This window comes from Micropterus salmoides, unplaced genomic scaffold (assembly GCF_014851395.1).
Source record: "Micropterus salmoides isolate LMB-PRFRI ecotype aquatic unplaced genomic scaffold, ASM1485139v1 Ms_hic_scaffold_17, whole genome shotgun sequence".
NCBI lineage: Eukaryota > Metazoa > Chordata > Actinopteri > Centrarchiformes > Centrarchidae > Micropterus > Micropterus salmoides.
This window is the reverse complement of record NW_024040817.1, coordinates 25,349,721-25,366,480: the sequence shown is the minus strand read 5'-3', so window position 1 is coordinate 25,366,480 and position 16,760 is coordinate 25,349,721. Positions and strand designations below refer to the sequence as shown.

Here is a 16,760-nt window from a genome sequence, read left to right as displayed (position 1 = left end):
CCAGGGGACCAGAAACAAAAGATCTATTTACTGTGGCCTAATAGAGAGTCAAGGAGTTTGGTGAAGTCATGTTTTAGCATTTAAGAGGAATGACTAGTATGACTGTCTAAGAGTTGGAGTTGTCACCCCATATACAGTATGTAGGGTTGGATAGGGGCAAGCTATTCCATACATTAACTAAAGAATCTTTAGATGAAGTTGCAGGAGGTCAAATCAAAACACAGTTTACCCCACCATTATTTATTGTTAATAACACGATCAATACATCAACATTTGCATCTTTCTGCATGCTTTTTTCTTACAGTTATCAGACATCTGGCTTTGTGATTCTGCCATGTGATTCATATGTTTAATGTAACAGGAGTGGGTAGCTGGAGCATTAATCATTTGTTATGATAAAAGCACGATTTATTGACAGCTCTGGTCGTCACATCAATTTCACAATCACAAAAAACTTTGATTTAATTAGAGGGTTACAGAGAAGTTTTTACTGATAAGGAATCAAAACCATTGAGATCAATCTGGTTACTATATAATAATGAACCATAAGAACTCCCCAAAGATCAAACTTGTGGGGTGTAGAAATGTTTATCCCATGTAAATTTCTGCATTTTCAGAAGATTTGTAAGCTCTTTCAAGACACTCTCTTGAGCCTTTTTCCTGTTCTCATCTGTGGCTGTTTTAGATTTTGGCTGTGCTTGCTCTCTCACTTCTTTCTCATATTTAAGCAAGTTGCTCACACTTTCAGCTTCGGCACAGTGGCCATAGGGCCACTCCCTATTTTCACTTGTTGTCAAACCAAACAAATTCCCACATGATCTGCAAGGAGGCATTTCTCTTAGATCACTTAAGCTAAACGCCTGACACCTGACCTGCTCTGGAAGTTTAATGGTTCCATCAAAATATGGCTTTTGTGTCTTCTTTGGATAGTAGGTCATCACTGCACCAGCTACGTAACTGTCCCAGGCACTAAGGCAGGACGCAGCAATCATGATTCGCCCAGGATCCCTGCCAGAAGTGGACATGGAGACTCCATAGTACCTGTCTGAATTTGGGTCCTTGTTTTTCTGGGAGACACAGATGGTGGAGGAGACCAGATCTTTTGCTTCATCCTCCTTCAGTTGACGGATGAGCTTCTGCAGCTCTTCTATTATTGTGTCTTCATTCTCTTGTCCCATCAGATGGACAATCTGCAAGCAATCACAAATATTAAGCTGCTGTTATCCCCACATGTGCAGTATCATTTACAGAGTCATGCTTTGTATTGAGGTGAAGTAGTAATTCTACACTTAATATGTTTAATAAGGAAGAATTGGATAATCTTTTGACTAACTATAATCTCACCATGTCGAGCACACATGAAATTGGACTCCGCTTGGGTAGTTCAGAGGAAAAAAGTTTAAAAGGCTGAGGGTAGCGGCCCTTCAACAAATTTAGCATGTTGTCATCACTCACAATATCTTTTGGGGAATATTGAGGAGTCTTGATGTGTCCCAAAAAGAAAATGCTGTGAAGAATCTGTTAAGTCAAAACACAAGTATTCTTTATAGAAAATACACGATGACACACACCCATGCATTATGTCCAGAACCAGAAATTTTCAGTCCTCATCAGACAAACCTCATCCACTAACACTGAAGGATGCTTTGGACTCATTTTCACCATTTCACTGATAATCAAGAAAGCATTCCTTCTGAAATGGTCTTCCTGTATCAGAAACTCTTCTTCTCTAAAAGAATAAACAAATTGTTTTTAGGGAATTGAAAAGCAGAAAGCAACAGTAACAACTTGTGGTTCAGTAAACCAGCTGACTCACCTCATCATCCTCCGTTCAGCCTCCAGATGCAAATGGAAATGATACAAGGTACAAGGTAGGTTTAACGGTCACATTAGAACAGGGTTGTAAAATAAAATGTGGTTTGTAACTCCCTTCTGCTACATAGCAGATAATATACAATATAGAAATACAATTATAGAAAGGAAAACTCTAAACTATATTCCATGGAGGATTCATTTGATTTAAAAGTCTCATAGCTTGGTGGGAAAACACTGCGACAGTTATAGTAAAACACATTTCACATTACACATTTCACTGACACCAGACATTAAATTAGCAATGTAGAATGAACCATAATGTAATATTGGCAAAGGAAACCACATAAAAGCAGCTACTCACCATTGTCAGTAAGGAGTGAAACCGAAAGAAAAGAAATGAAGCCCTTCCCTCTGAACTACCCCTCCTTAGATTTCTCCGATGATGTCATGTAGAATCAATCAGTGAAGCTGCTGCCTTCGAAAGAGTTATTCTGTTCTACTGGAAAATCACAGGTTAACTCACTACTGAACAGAGAAGGAAAGCTTTGTAAATATGTTAATGACCAAGGAGTGCCATTGAAAAAATAATTGTCAGATGGCTAGATAAGGATATTTCTCTTCTGTACGTGACAGGATGTGGTGCTAAAAGTGCTGCCAATAAACAGCAGCATCCACTGAACTGAAAGCAGCAATGCTCACACAGTAACAACTGTTTTATTTATGCTTTACTGTACATGTTCATGATTGCAACTCAGCGTGGTGGCTGATGTTAAAGCTCCATTGAAAACCATGTTTTCTGCACGATTATGAATTAAATATGTAGATGTGACAAATTATGTTCCACATTTCTTCCTCACATTTCTTCAAGTTAGTGGATCCAAATATGTATTTTTATTTGTGGTGTCTGTGTATCTTTTCCACATGAACTCCTCTCAGTTATTCAAGCTAGTCACTGAAGTCAGTCTAAAACCAGCTTCCTCATTTGTCAGTGTTTATTTAAGCCTCCCTGAACACAACAGAAACCTTTTTTTTTAACAATTCAATGTACTACCCACAAAAAACTGTTACAGAGGAATAATATAATAATAATGTTCACACAGTGTTTTTTAAACACTAAAATTCACAAAAAGAGATCGCAAACAGATATATAGTATTACTATTTTAATAAGCAGTGAGTCTTTTTTTATTTTATTAATCATACATATCAATCAACAGATATATTACATCCCTTTATTGATAACAGAACACCATGCATTTTCTGTGTGGTTTAATAAAGTGTGCATTTCTATATTGACATGGACATAATCAACAACCAACAACATCACAAGAACAAAACCCAAAAGCATTAACTGCTGGATCCTGGAGAGAGAGAGAGAGAGAGAGAGGGAGAGAGAGAGAGAGAGAGAGAGAGAGAGAGAGAGAGAGGAAACCAATCAGTACAGAATAAATGAGTGCGACACAGAAACAAAGCAGGCAAAGTATGACCTTAATCCTTACCCTGCAGCAAAGATAAAATACTCACATTTGATTTTGAGATTCTGCAGGAATCTGGACTTTTGTGCTGTCACCAGTTTATGATGAGCTTGGTCCAAACTCTTCCCCACAGCACCCTCCCTCACTTTGACCCAGTCCTTCTCGGTCTACACACAACAAACAACATCAAACAAACATTGTCAGTGCCCACAGGTGATCAATAATCAAAGCTTGTACCCAGCAACTTCACTGTAACTTTTTACCATATCTTTGAAGGCCTCCCCGTTGTAATAGCTCGTGGATGCTGGATACTCTATTCTCTTTTCACCTAGCTGCTTTAGGCTTGAAGCCACCTCGTGCAGTTCCTCTCCATCGTAGGCATACAGCTTTCTGTCCTCACAGGTCATCAGGACGAGCTGGTCACACGGGCACGAGGTCTCCTCCACTACACCTACAACCTGCATGCTTACTTCTTTAGGAAGGTAGAATTTACCCCACCCATTGACTTCATTACGTTTGTCTCTGTAAATGGTGTCACTCAGGTCTCCTATTGTCAGTGTGGCACCAGCTGGACTCTCTAAGACCAAAGACTTGCCTTTATGTTTGGACACAAAGCCTGACACGGATCCAAGGTAATCTCGACCTGTAACACATGCCAGAGTTTGACTGAATATGGAAAATACTTTTCATAGCAAGGCTTTATGATGTGTGAGGCAAACATGTGTGTCGTCTACCTCTGTCTCTGTTGAACTGCAGGAGATGAAGTAGATCCCCTGGTGCCCTGAAAGGTACAAAAACAGAGCTAAAAGAAGAGCTGATAGGTTCATGACTCCACTCTGTTCTCATACACACATCTCTGATTCAGGTCTTCATCCTCAAGGAACAGTCAGTGTTTGCTCCGTCTTTGTAACTGATCTTACATCGTATGTTTTATCTACATTTACCTGCTTCATCCTGCTTCTTCTTGTCTCTACTTCCTCCCACCAAACCCTTTGACGCAACGTCTTGTTTCAGTTAAGTCAATGCAAGTCAATTTATCTTCAACATTTCCTCTGGATAATTTTGTCGTTGTTATTTGTGACACATTTGCTATTATTTGTGATGTTGGGAGCATCTACTTATTGCTTCACATTTAAACTCCTTTCAAGAATTCAAACTAAATGCACTCTAACAAGATACATGGGAATAAAGGTGTACTACTTGTACACTTCTCTTCTCTGGTACTTTGTTATATGTCATTGCTCATTTAAACCTCATTGAACAGAAAACGGGTTCTTACAAGCAGACGTTCACTGGACCGCCCGCCATTCGGGCTCTCTGTCACCTAGAAAACAAAATTTGTATTGTTAAAAGTAGTGATAGTAAAAACCTTTACTCAAGTACTGAAAGTACTATTACTACAATAGAATAATATTATAATGTTACCAGAGACCAACTGAGCTTTTAAAAAAACTAATCAATATACTGTATCAATAAAGAGCAACTGGTAATCTGTCAGATACATTTTAATAGAAATAAAACGAAATACAAAGGGGGGACCTGTTGGCCTATAGATAAAATGTGGGCCTTATAGTCCTTCAGAGGTCCCATAGGGACCTTTTTTGCATGTCACACCCTTTCTTATTTGGGTTTAAACTTACATACATTTTATCTCCAGGTTATTGATAAAAAATTAACACTAATAACCTTTGCTAATATAGTTGTGGCTAGCGGGCATACAAGATTTTATCATGGCTGCAACATCGGGGGCAGTTTTAACACTGTGTTACAATTACCCCCAAGTCACATGGCCCAATGTAAGCAGCTTGTTTGTCTGTGTTGACATACGTTTGTTAGAAAAATAACATTTCACAAAATTTTAATTTAAACCTACAAGCATAGTCTATATATTTTCACTTTCATTACCTCTAAATCCAGAATCGAAAGCTCCGGACCTTGTTCTAATTCTTTATAATTTTATCAAATGTCAAAATTGTAATAACATCCAAATTTGAAAACAATGGTAAGAGGAACAGAAACAGCGCATGCCTTCCATAATCACCATTAATATTAGAGAAAGCCTCCTCAAATCCTTCCTCACACGTTATTTAAACAAACTCAAATAATAAGTTACCACAGCTGAAGAACGGACTCCTTCCTGTCCTCGGTTAAAATATGACACTCCTGGAGCGTTTACGCCCTTGCTGCGGTGCGGTTGGGTTGGTAAACAGCCGCTCTCTGGTCCGCCTCGAAGGTGTGGTCTCGGATCGCTGCCAAGTGATCTCTGCAGCAGACCTTTTTTTAAGGTTTGAAACTGTGTGACAGCAGGAAGCCTAGGCTACCACTGTAGGCTTTGTGTCATTTTATTAGTTAAAAATCGTTTAGCGCTTTGCTACCAACATGTCGACAAGCAGGGGACAAACTGGAGTCACGACGAAGCCTCCTGAATATTTGGCTATGGCGGGATAACCTACGGAAGGAGACTGTTGTGTGACATCTATGTGTGGATAGGCTACTCCTTTGCCAATGTAGGCTACATCTTCATCAATAAGTTGCCACCTAGTCGCCACAAGTCGTCCGACGCCCCCCCCCCAAACTATATTGAGTAAATGTATTCAATACATGGCATAATAATAATAGCTTGGTGGGAAAACACTGCTCTGCAGTTTGGTGGTGCAGCAGTTATAGTAAAACACATTACAATAATTACACATTTCATTGACACCACACCAGTAGAATGAACCATAATTTAAAATATTGGCAAAGGAAACCACATAAAAGCAGCTACTCACCATTGTAAGTAAGGAGTAAGTGAAACCGAGAGAAAAGAAATGAAGCCCTTCCCTCTGAACTACCACTCATTAGATTTCTCCGATGATGTTGTAAAATCAGACAGTGAAGCTGCTGCCTTCGAAAGAGTTACTCTATTCTACTGGAAAATCACAGGTTAACTCACTACTGAACAGAGAAGGAAAGCTTTGTAAATATGTTAATGACCAAGGAGTGCCATTGAAAAGATAATTGTCAGATGGCTAGATAAGGATATTTCTCTTCTGTACGTGACAGGATGTGGTGCTAAAAGTGCTGCCAATAAACAGCAGCATCCACTGAACGGAAAGCAGCAATGCTCACACAGTAACAACTGTTTTATTTATGCTTTACTGTACATGTTTAATTTAGCTTTTATTTGTGGTGTCTGTGTATCTTTTCCACGTGAACTCCTCTCAGTTATTCAAGCTAGTCACTGAAGTCAGTCTAAACAATTCAATGTACTACCCACAAAAAACTGTTATTGTTAACAGAGGTAGAAGAAGAGCTAATCATATTCATACATTAAATGTTCAATACCACAGAGGAATAATATAATAATAATGTTCACACAGTGTTTTTTAAACACTAAAATTCACAAAAAGAGATCGCAAACAGATATATAGTATTACTATTTTAATAAGCAGTGAGTCTTTTTTTATTTTATTAATCATACATATCAATCAACAGATATATTACATCCCTTTATTGATAACAGAACACCATGCATTTTCTGTGTGGTTTAATAAAGTGTGCATTTCTATATTGACATGGACATAATCAACAACCAACAACATCACAAGAACAAAACCCAAAAGCATTAACTGCTGGATCCTGGAGAGAGAGAGAGAGAGAGAGGGAGAGAGAGAGAGAGAGAGAGAGAGAGAGAGAGCGAGAGAGAGGAAACCAATCAGTACAGAATAAATGAGTGCGACACAGAAACAAAGCAGGCAAAGTATGACCTTAATCCTTACCCTGCAGCAAAGATAAAATACTCACATTTGATTTTGAGATTCTGCAGGAATCTGGACTTTTGTGCTGTCACCAGTTTATGATGAGCTTGGTCCAAACTCTTCCCCACAGCACCCTCCCTCACTTTGACCCAGTCCTTCTCGGTCTACACACAACAAACAACATCAAACAAACATTGTCAGTGCCCACAGGTGATCAATAATCAAAGCTTGTACCCAGCAACTTCACTGTAACTTTTTACCATATCTTTGAAGGCCTCCCCGTTGTAATAGCTCGTGGATGCTGGATACTCTATTCTCTTTTCACCTAGCTGCTTTAGGCTTGAAGCCACCTCGTGCAGTTCCTCTCCATCGTAGGCATACAGCTTTCTGTCCTCACAGGTCATCAGGACGAGCTGGTCACACGGGCACGAGGTCTCCTCCACTACACCTACAACCTGCATGCTTACTTCTTTAGGAAGGTAGAATTTACCCCACCCATTGACTTCATTACGTTTGTCTCTGTAAATGGTGTCACTCAGGTCTCCTATTGTCAGTGTGGCACCAGCTGGACTCTCTAAGACCAAAGACTTGCCTTTATGTTTGGACACAAAGCCTGACACGGATCCAAGGTAATCTCGACCTGTAACACATGCCAGAGTTTGACTGAATATGGAAAATACTTTTCATAGCAAGGCTTTATGATGTGTGAGGCAAACATGTGTGTCGTCTACCTCTGTCTCTGTTGAACTGCAGGAGATGAAGTAGATCCCCTGGTGCCCTGAAAGGTACAAAAACAGAGCTAAAAGAAGAGCTGATAGGTTCATGACTCCACTCTGTTCTCATACACACATCTCTGATTCAGGTCTTCATCCTCAAGGAACAGTCAGTGTTTGCTCCGTCTTTGTAACTGATCTTACATCGTATGTTTTATCTACATTTACCTGCTTCATCCTGCTTCTTCTTGTCTCTACTTCCTCCCACCAAACCCTTTGACGCAACGTCTTGTTTCAGTTAAGTCAATGCAAGTCAATTTATCTTCAACATTTCCTCTGGATAATTTTGTCGTTGTTATTTGTGACACATTTGCTATTATTTGTGATGTTGGGAGCATCTACTTATTGCTTCACATTTAAACTCCTTTCAAGAATTCAAACTAAATGCACTCTAACAAGATACATGGGAATAAAGGTGTACTACTTGTACACTTCTCTTCTCTGGTACTTTGTTATATGTCATTGCTCATTTAAACCTCATTGAACAGAAAACGGGTTCTTACAAGCAGACGTTCACTGGACCGCCCGCCATTCGGGCTCTCTGTCACCTAGAAAACAAAATTTGTATTGTTAAAAGTAGTGATAGTAAAAACCTTTACTCAAGTACTGAAAGTACTATTACTACAATAGAATAATATTATAATGTTACCAGAGACCAACTGAGCTTTTAAAAAAACTAATCAATATACTGTATCAATAAAGAGCAACTGGTAATCTGTCAGATACATTTTAATAGAAATAAAACGAAATACAAAGGGGGGACCTGTTGGCCTATAGATAAAATGTGGGCCTTATAGTCCTTCAGAGGTCCCATAGGGACCTTTTTTGCATGTCACACCCTTTCTTATTTGGGTTTAAACTTACATACATTTTATCTCCAGGTTATTGATAAAAAATTAACACTAATAACCTTTGCTAATATAGTTGTGGCTAGCGGGCATACAAGATTTTATCATGGCTGCAACATCGGGGGCAGTTTTAACACTGTGTTACAATTACCCCCAAGTCACATGGCCCAATGTAAGCAGCTTGTTTGTCTGTGTTGACATACGTTTGTTAGAAAAATAACATTTCACACATCTCTGATTCAGGTCTTCATCCTCAAGGAACAGTCAGTGTTTGCTCCGTCTTTGTAACTGATCTTACATCGTATGTTTTATCTACATTTACCTGCTTCATCCTGCTTCTTCTTGTCTCTACTTCCTCCCACCAAACCCTTTGACGCAACGTCTTGTTTCAGTTAAGTCAATGCAAGTCAATTTATCTTCAACATTTCCTCTGGATCAATAAAGAGCAACTGGTAATCTGTCAGATACATTTTAATAGAAATAAAACGAAATACAAAGGGGGGACCTGTTGGCCTATAGATAAAATGTGGGCCTTATAGTCCTTCAGAGGTCCCATAGGGACCTTTTTTGCATGTCACACCCTTTCTCATGTGGGTCTGTCTCTACTGTGTCAATAAAAACAAATAACGACATTTCACAAAACAAAAGTTGAAGGCAATTGTAAAACATTCAGTTTCTCCAATCAGAAACAAGCAAGGGGGATGACACTTAATCTGCACATGCTCAGTAGGATTCTCTCTCTGCCTGTGGAAAAGGAGCAGGATCATTTCATCTCAGCAGAAGTTTTTAACAAAATACTGATTTTGAGATATGAAAGTTACTTTTGGGATTTTTCTTCTGGTGTCTAAAGTTTAGATGACTGCAAATTTAAACTTCCATACATTTTATCTCCAGGTTATTGATAAAAAATTAACACTAATAACCTTTGCTAATATAGTTGTGGCTAGCGGGCATACAAGATTTTACAATTACCCCCAAGTCACATGGCCCAATGTAAGCAGCTTGTTTGTCTGTGTTGACATACGTTTGTTAGAAAAATAACATTTCACACATCTCTGATTCAGGTCTTCATCCTCAAGGAACAGTCAGTGTTTGCTCCGTCTTTGTAACTGATCTTACATCGTATGTTTTATCTACATTTACCTGCTTCATCCTGCTTCTTCTTGTCTCTACTTCCTCCCACCAAACCCTTTGACGCAACGTCTTGTTTCAGTTAAGTCAATGCAAGTCAATTTATCTTCAACATTTCCTCATATATTTGCTAATATAGTTGTGGCTAGCGGGCATACAAGATGTTACAATTACCCCCAAGTCACATGGCCCAATGTAAGCAGCTTGTTTGTCTGTGTTGACATACGTTTGTTAGAAAAATAACATTTCACACATCTCTGATTCAGGTCTTCATCCTCAAGGAACAGTCAGTGTTTGCTCCGTCTTTGTAACTGATCTTACATCGTATGTTTTATCTACATTTACCTGCTTCATCCTGCTTCTTCTTGTCTCTACTTCCTCCCACCAAACCCTTTGACGCAACGTCTTGTTTCAGTTAAGTCAATGCAAGTCAATTTATCTTCAACATTTCCTCTGGATCAATAAAGAGCAACTGGTAATCTGTCAGATACATTTTAATAGAAATAAAACGAAATACAAAGGGGGGACCTGTTGGCCTATAGATAAAATGTGGGCCTTATAGTCCTTCAGAGGTCCCATAGGGACCTTTTTTGCATGTCACACCCTTTCTCATGTGGGTCTGTCTCTACTGTGTCAATAAAAACAAATAACGACATTTCACAAAACAAAAGTTGAAGGCAATTGTAAAACATTCAGTTTCTCCAATCAGAAACAAGCAAGGGGGATGACACTTAATCTGCACATGCTCAGTAGGATTCTCTCTCTGCCTGTGGAAAAGGAGCAGGATCATTTCATCTCAGCAGAAGTTTTTAACAAAATACTGATTTTGAGATATGAAAGTTACTTTTGGGATTTTTCTTCTGGTGTCTAAAGTTTAGATGACTGCAAATTTAAACTTCCATACATTTTATCTCCAGGTTATTGATAAAAAATTAACACTAATAACCTTTGCTAATATAGTTGTGGCTAGCGGGCATACAAGATTTTATCATGGCTGCAACATCGGGGGCAGTTTTAACACTGTGTTACAATTACCCCCAAGTCACATGGCCCAATGTAAGCAGCTTGTTTGTCTGTGTTGACATACGTTTGTTAGAAAAATAACATTTCTAAAAATTTAAATTTAAACCTACATTTAAAAAGGGTGTATTATAATAAAATTATTTGTTCTAGTATAAACAAATCATCAATTAACATAGTCCAACATTCGTTGTATTATATAATGTGTTTGACAGAAAGTGTGAATATTATATAGGCCTAAATCTGCAAAAGCAACGTTCCTTTCATTGTCAGTTTGTCTGTATAGTGAATTTAAAGCAGTTGATTGCATAAGACCCCGCAAAACCAAACAGAACAAGTTCACTTGTAAAAAGCAATTTTATGAAATCAGAACAGAAAACTTAGCAGAAGATGCCTGACATCTAAAATAATTTGAATCATATGAAAAAAAAAACTCTTAAGGAAAATTATTAGCAGTAAAGTCATTACTTTGAGGTAGGCTTTAACTTGAGATACAATGGGTCAATATGACTTATTTTTCAGTGTTACAATTGTTCCTGCAAAGTGGGCAATTGTAACTCTGATTTGTTGCATTTAATTAAATATTATAGTGTTGTCCTTATTAGTGAAAATATATCAACTGTATTATTAATAAGTGGACATTTATATGTTTATTGTATCAACAGATGACTAATGTATTTCAAGTAGTCTGTGAGTTATTAAGGAAAATGTAAAAAATGTTACAACTGCCCCAGGTCTCCCCTACTCAGCTAAGTGGAACTACAAATTGTAAGGCTTTCAGTGCACATATATTATGCATTATATGCGGCGTCAGTGTGCCAGCATACTGCACCATATGCTACAAGCATAGTCTATATATTTTCACTTTCATTACCTCTAAATCCAGAATCGAAAGCTCCGGACCTTGTTCTAATTCTTTATAATTTTATCAAATGTCAAAATTTAAATCGCATCCAAATTTGAAAACAATGGTTAATGGTAAAGTAAGCTACACGATGGGACCACGCGAAGTGCAAATCAAGTCTGAAAGTGTAGCCGTTTTTTAGTCTAAATTGCGCCCTCTAGTGGCCTAGTGCCTGTGTTGTCAGGGCCCTGGTGTATTTATGAATGAGCAAGGCAGGCTTGCGGAGTGGCTCGCTCTTGTGGTCAAACTGCGTAGTATGCACCAACACATTGTCATTTTGATTATCAATGTAGTATAGATGTTAAATTCATCCAATATATACCAAATGTTGATCACACTCACTCTTCACTTAGTTCCCTGATGTGGTGAATATAGAACATAGACCTTATCCCTTTGACTGTTTCTCATTATTCAATGTGTCTGTATACCATGTACCACTATTTACTGCAAGCACAAAGTTGATTTTATGTATCATTAAAGTGACAAACTTCTTTCATCAGTTTTTGTGATGTGTGGGGTTTGCCTCTCTGAAAGTGTAAGATGACAAATTCAATTATAATTCCATGTGAGAATTGAAATGTGAGGGTTGTCTTTAGACATATGTCTTTAATGATAGGAAATGATTTTCAGATAATATTTTATGATTACAGGGAGGGGCGAGAACGTAGTCCCCTACTGCCAGAAATTATGAAGTCGCAGTCAAGATTTGGGGGATTTGCAGGAGTCTACAAGAGGAGGAGTCCACTCACTTCATTCAAAGAAAATGTCGCAGAGACTGTTGATATCATCTGTACTATTCCATATGTGTGATATTAACCATTTCAGATTTGAATCGACTGTTTATTGTAATACCTCTTGAAGCCGTTGAAGAATGCAACATAATTCATGTAATTTATTCACGTTAATGGATATATTGTTTTCAAATAAATACAGATTATTATAAAATACAGATTATTATATCAAAAGTATACTAAGATCTGATATTGTTGTGCTATAGGCAAATGTCATTCATGCAAGTAATCTGGCGCTCTTTATCGATATCCCTATTTTTTTGATAAACAAATATACATATATATTAATATTTCACAACTCACTGTTACTGTAGCACTGACCACTTTATTAAATAAAGCGCATGAAATTGGAAACAGAAAAACAGCAACTAACATTACTTAGTTATGCTAACAGTGCAAAGGAAACTTAACTTCTAAATACAAAGAAAAACCTATATGTAATAAATGATTCTGTTATGTTGAAGTACTACAACATATAGACAAACAGATGAAATTATATTTGTCATAAAATATCTGTAAATGGAAGGTTTGACCTGCTAAATATACATGCAGCCAAACAGAGCGTTACCCCAGCGTGCTGAGTAAAGGCTGTCAAAATGCTGGATGCTGCGGTCGTGGAGGTCCAGCTTGTTCCAGGCTCTGATGACTCTCTGTCTTGTAGAGTCACTGAGAGCAAGGTTTCCCTCCTCCAAGGCAATCTCAACAAGTACCCTGCTCAGCTCCTCTACGTGTTGGTACCCGGAGAGATGATTTGGACCGCACACATCCTCTACACAGGGATCCAGCTCAGGAGCCACAACCTGGTCGGTAAGAAGCAGATTCCTCCTCAACGGAGTCAGATTGTCACTCTCGCTGTCAGAGTTGTAGCCCGCATCTTGCTCCAGGGATTCTCAGCAACCACCTCATCATCTTCATCCTCGGCTGCTCGAAGCATCTCTCTGGCCTGAGCGTAATGGTCAGGTGTACGGAAAGGTTCTGACGACTGGGAGAACAGATACTCCAAACCAATTCGCTCCTCACCAGCAGGAACAGGTGGTCGGTAATTTACCTCCTCCGCCTCGCCAAAAAACTCCTGGCACCTCTGGTTGAGGCGATTTATCAGGTTAGACACGTACACCATGTGCTTCCTTCCTTTGTGGCTTTGGCATTGGCAGACTCCCTGTCAGAGTTCCAGCGTGCGATGCCACTGAGAAGATAGACCTGGAAGGGGACAGCTGCACAGTGGGGCCCCGGTATCATGCTGGGCAGGAAGGAGTGGAAGCACTCCAGGCAGTTGCTGCCTCTTACGGTCCTGTAGTATGGCAGGCGCACGCCGTTGTGGGTGACATACTTGGTGATGGTGTGCATGTCTCTTCCTGGAGGATCCTGAATGCACTCCAGGTGTTTCTGCTGGTTCCCCCAGACCCGGTCAATGGCTGCTGCGTCCTTGAACAGATGGACCTGGTTCTCGTCCATTCCAGCCGCTCCCTTCAGGATGTTGATGGCACTGCGGACAAAGGTCTCCTGGGCTCCAACCGTCATCCTCCTGACGTAATGCTTCAGATCAGATTTGCCGACGTGCATTTCAATGATCTGAACATCAGACAGGGACGCATATTTGGTCGGGTGTCCTGCACGCGTGGCTTGAATAAGCAGCGCCATGTCGTCCTTGTTATACATGAACAGAAAAGACAAACTGACAAACAAAGTTTGATTGATTGTTTAGTAAAACATATTTAATGTATCCTACATCATTTTCCACCAGCCACTTGAAGCTTTTGCCATTGTACTTTCCAAAAGTATTAATTAGCTGACCAACAAACTGCTTCTCTGTCGGAGTTGCCGTGATTATCTGGCATCTCCTTTTAGCTGCAGATTTAAGACATCCGAAATGTTGTTATAACTATAAAATAACAATATAAGAATTCTATGTGACCGTGTGTTGGTTGTGCATCTATGACACTAATGCTGATATATTACCTTCCTCAATAGCCGTCTTGGGATCCCTCAGCCTGCTGTTATCATATGTTTGGGATGTTTTTGACGACTGGCATGCCCTGGCCTCCTTTGTTGCCTTGAGAATGCATTGTTGCCTATCCTGTGGCACACTTGTGTCCAGAATACACAAGACAGGCATCAACAGATCCATTCCAGGTCTCTTAGCTGAAAAACATTAAACTCTTAAAAGTGTTATGATTATGTAATGACACACGCTGGAAGAAAATTATTTAGAATTAGCATGAGGAACACAGGTGGTAATGATGAAGACGATGAAGATGAATATTCCCGTGTGACTCACCTGCTGAATAAGGAGCTGTCTTAAACTCCATCTTCTGTCCTCACTCTCTGTTAGGCCAGTTAAAGAAGGCTTACTTAAATGTGCTACTTTTTTCTAACTTATTAAGCCACACATACAGCCTGAGGGGTTCTGAAACTCTTTTACAAGGGTGAAAAAGACGTTTAGAAGCCAGGTGACACGTTTGGTCGTACAATGGAGTATGCTGCTGTTATCTACAGACTAAACCACTATTATTATTTGAAAAGACTTTTAAACATCATATGTTTACTCAAACACTATCCCAGCTGAAAAACGGGGGCAGGACATAACAAATAAATAGCTGGGTGGCTCCTCATCGCGACTGATCAATATGGCAAAGAGTATCTGCTCAGAGAGGGCCCTAGAAATGGTTTTAGAAGAGAGACAAGCTTTGGAAGATGATGAAGAGTTTCCCTCAAGTCTGGCAGGGAGTTTGAAGAAGAGGGGGGCTCTTATATGTTGCGCAGACCGGCATGAATATGTGTTCAATGGGGCTGATTTACCATAAATACTTATCCACGGTCTTGATTACAATGAAGTGAAACACAAACAAACAGACAAACAAAAACATGTCGGGACCTTGGGCATAACTTGCATTACGGCGCCCAACACCAACTGTTTAAAACATTATCAACGACATTATGCTAGTGCTTTCTATAGACTTTACTGGGCTTTGTCGCTATTATTAAAGGTAATTTCGGGATACTGTTTTACTATCAGAGCCTGTAAATGGACAAAGAATGAGCGGCGTTAACGCCGGTCAGGTTAGTATCAAAATTAGCATTAGGTTACTATGGGGGGACACAATAATAGCGAAAATAAACTTGATTGAGGTGAAACAGGTTATTCATATCACAATCCTTACCTTGAAGTAGGCTATGAAATGGAGGTATTTCTCTTAATCCACGGTAATCAGCCACAGGACGCCGGCGGCCGGGGCAGGTAGTTAGCTAGCTCCGAAAGCCGTAGTAGACTGCCATGCGTCAATCACCACGAGGATGCGGGAGCTCTGGCGCTAGACGAAGTCCGATTGGTTGAGAGTGCAGAGCTCAGCCGCACTGTAGACTCTCCGCCAATCATGTAGACCCTTTAGACTCGGGAACAATAGGCGGCCTCAGAGCCCTTTAAAGAGTTCCCTTTAAAAAAGACGTCCTTTAAAGAGTTCCCTTTAAAGCAGCTAACAGCAGCTTTATGGTCGGAGCAAGCTGGCTGCTGGGTGCTTGTCAACAACATTGACAAGCAAACTCATTTTTGTAGTTTGATGTTGCACTCTCAGGAACGACAGAGTCCAAAAAGAGTGTCTTTGCAACATTTATTTAAGGATCCCCAGTAGTGAACATTTGTAGTGTAGTTTGTAGATATTTTTGGAATAAAGTCTTGATAAGAGCATTAAAAAAAACACAGAAGCGTACCACAGAACAAGCAGTGTTTTCGTCCCCAGCTCACGCACAGCACACGCTCAACTTCAGCCCTGGCAAAATCACCCTAACGGCTACTCTGGGGGTTTAAACTACTTGCGCTAGATGGGGAATGCTGTCATGTGACAGGCAGCTATCCGGTTTCAATTAACTAATAAAAATCGTGAATAATGACAGAATAAAGTAATAGATATGGGCAGTGAAACCAATAAATGTGCCTAATACTGTACAAAAAACTAAAGTACTAAATTAGTTGTGCTGGCAACTTTGACCATGTCTTTTTCACAAGTAGCTATATCGTTACCTCCAGGGCATGTCTATCAAGTCAATTGAGGAAGAGGAGGCAGGACGGAGAGGACGAGGTGCAAGCTAAGCAGCACATGTATATGTATTTTTAATATTAGTCTATTGTCTCCCAGTGTACTTGTCTCAAAGTTTCTCTGGTGTTTCCCCCGAAGCCCTTTGGTTGTCAAAAAAAAAGTGCTATATATATGGTGCAAAATGTACCTTCATACTTATAGCTCCTCCAGCAAGCCCCCTCGATCCTCGCT

At 39.6% G+C, this 16,760-nt stretch overlaps 2 protein-coding genes across 11 annotated transcripts; both read right to left on the bottom strand.

Annotated features, from left to right (window-relative positions):
• Nucleotides 1–224: 224 nt before the first annotated feature.
• LOC119906759 lies at nt 225–6,290 on the bottom strand. 9 transcript variants are annotated; one of them, XM_038724096.1, is made up of 11 exons: nt 6,060–6,284; nt 5,402–5,562; nt 4,568–4,612; nt 4,023–4,069; nt 3,552–3,931; nt 3,338–3,455; nt 2,177–3,174; nt 1,817–1,836; nt 1,621–1,729; nt 1,345–1,518; nt 225–1,190 (listed from the first exon to the last, which is right to left on the bottom strand). In XM_038724096.1, exons 7-11 carry the CDS (start codon nt 2,177–2,179, stop codon nt 564–566), a joined length of 933 nt encoding a protein of 310 aa, XP_038580024.1. In that variant the 5' UTR covers nt 2,180–3,174; nt 3,338–3,455; nt 3,552–3,931; nt 4,023–4,069; nt 4,568–4,612; nt 5,402–5,562; nt 6,060–6,284; the 3' UTR covers nt 225–563. The 9 variants fall into 9 exon arrangements, 6 of the variants coding, with proteins under 6 accessions (XP_038580024.1, XP_038580023.1, XP_038580025.1 ...); XM_038724095.1 differs by having other exon boundaries at nt 5,402–5,551; XM_038724097.1 differs by having other exon boundaries at nt 5,330–6,290.
• A 406-nt stretch (nt 6,291–6,696) lies between these two features.
• On the bottom strand, nt 6,697–8,848 carry LOC119906763. Of its 2 annotated transcripts, XM_038724107.1 has the most exons (5): nt 8,305–8,848; nt 7,760–7,806; nt 7,289–7,668; nt 7,075–7,192; nt 6,697–6,909 (listed from the first exon to the last, which is right to left on the bottom strand). In XM_038724107.1, coding segments are annotated over exons 1-5 (576 nt in total). In that variant the 5' UTR covers nt 8,334–8,848; the 3' UTR covers nt 6,697–6,907. The 2 variants fall into 2 exon arrangements, with proteins under 2 accessions (XP_038580035.1, XP_038580034.1); XM_038724106.1 differs by lacking the exon at nt 8,305–8,848 and having other exon boundaries at nt 7,760–8,283.
• Between the last annotated feature and the right edge of the window lie 7,912 nt (nt 8,849–16,760).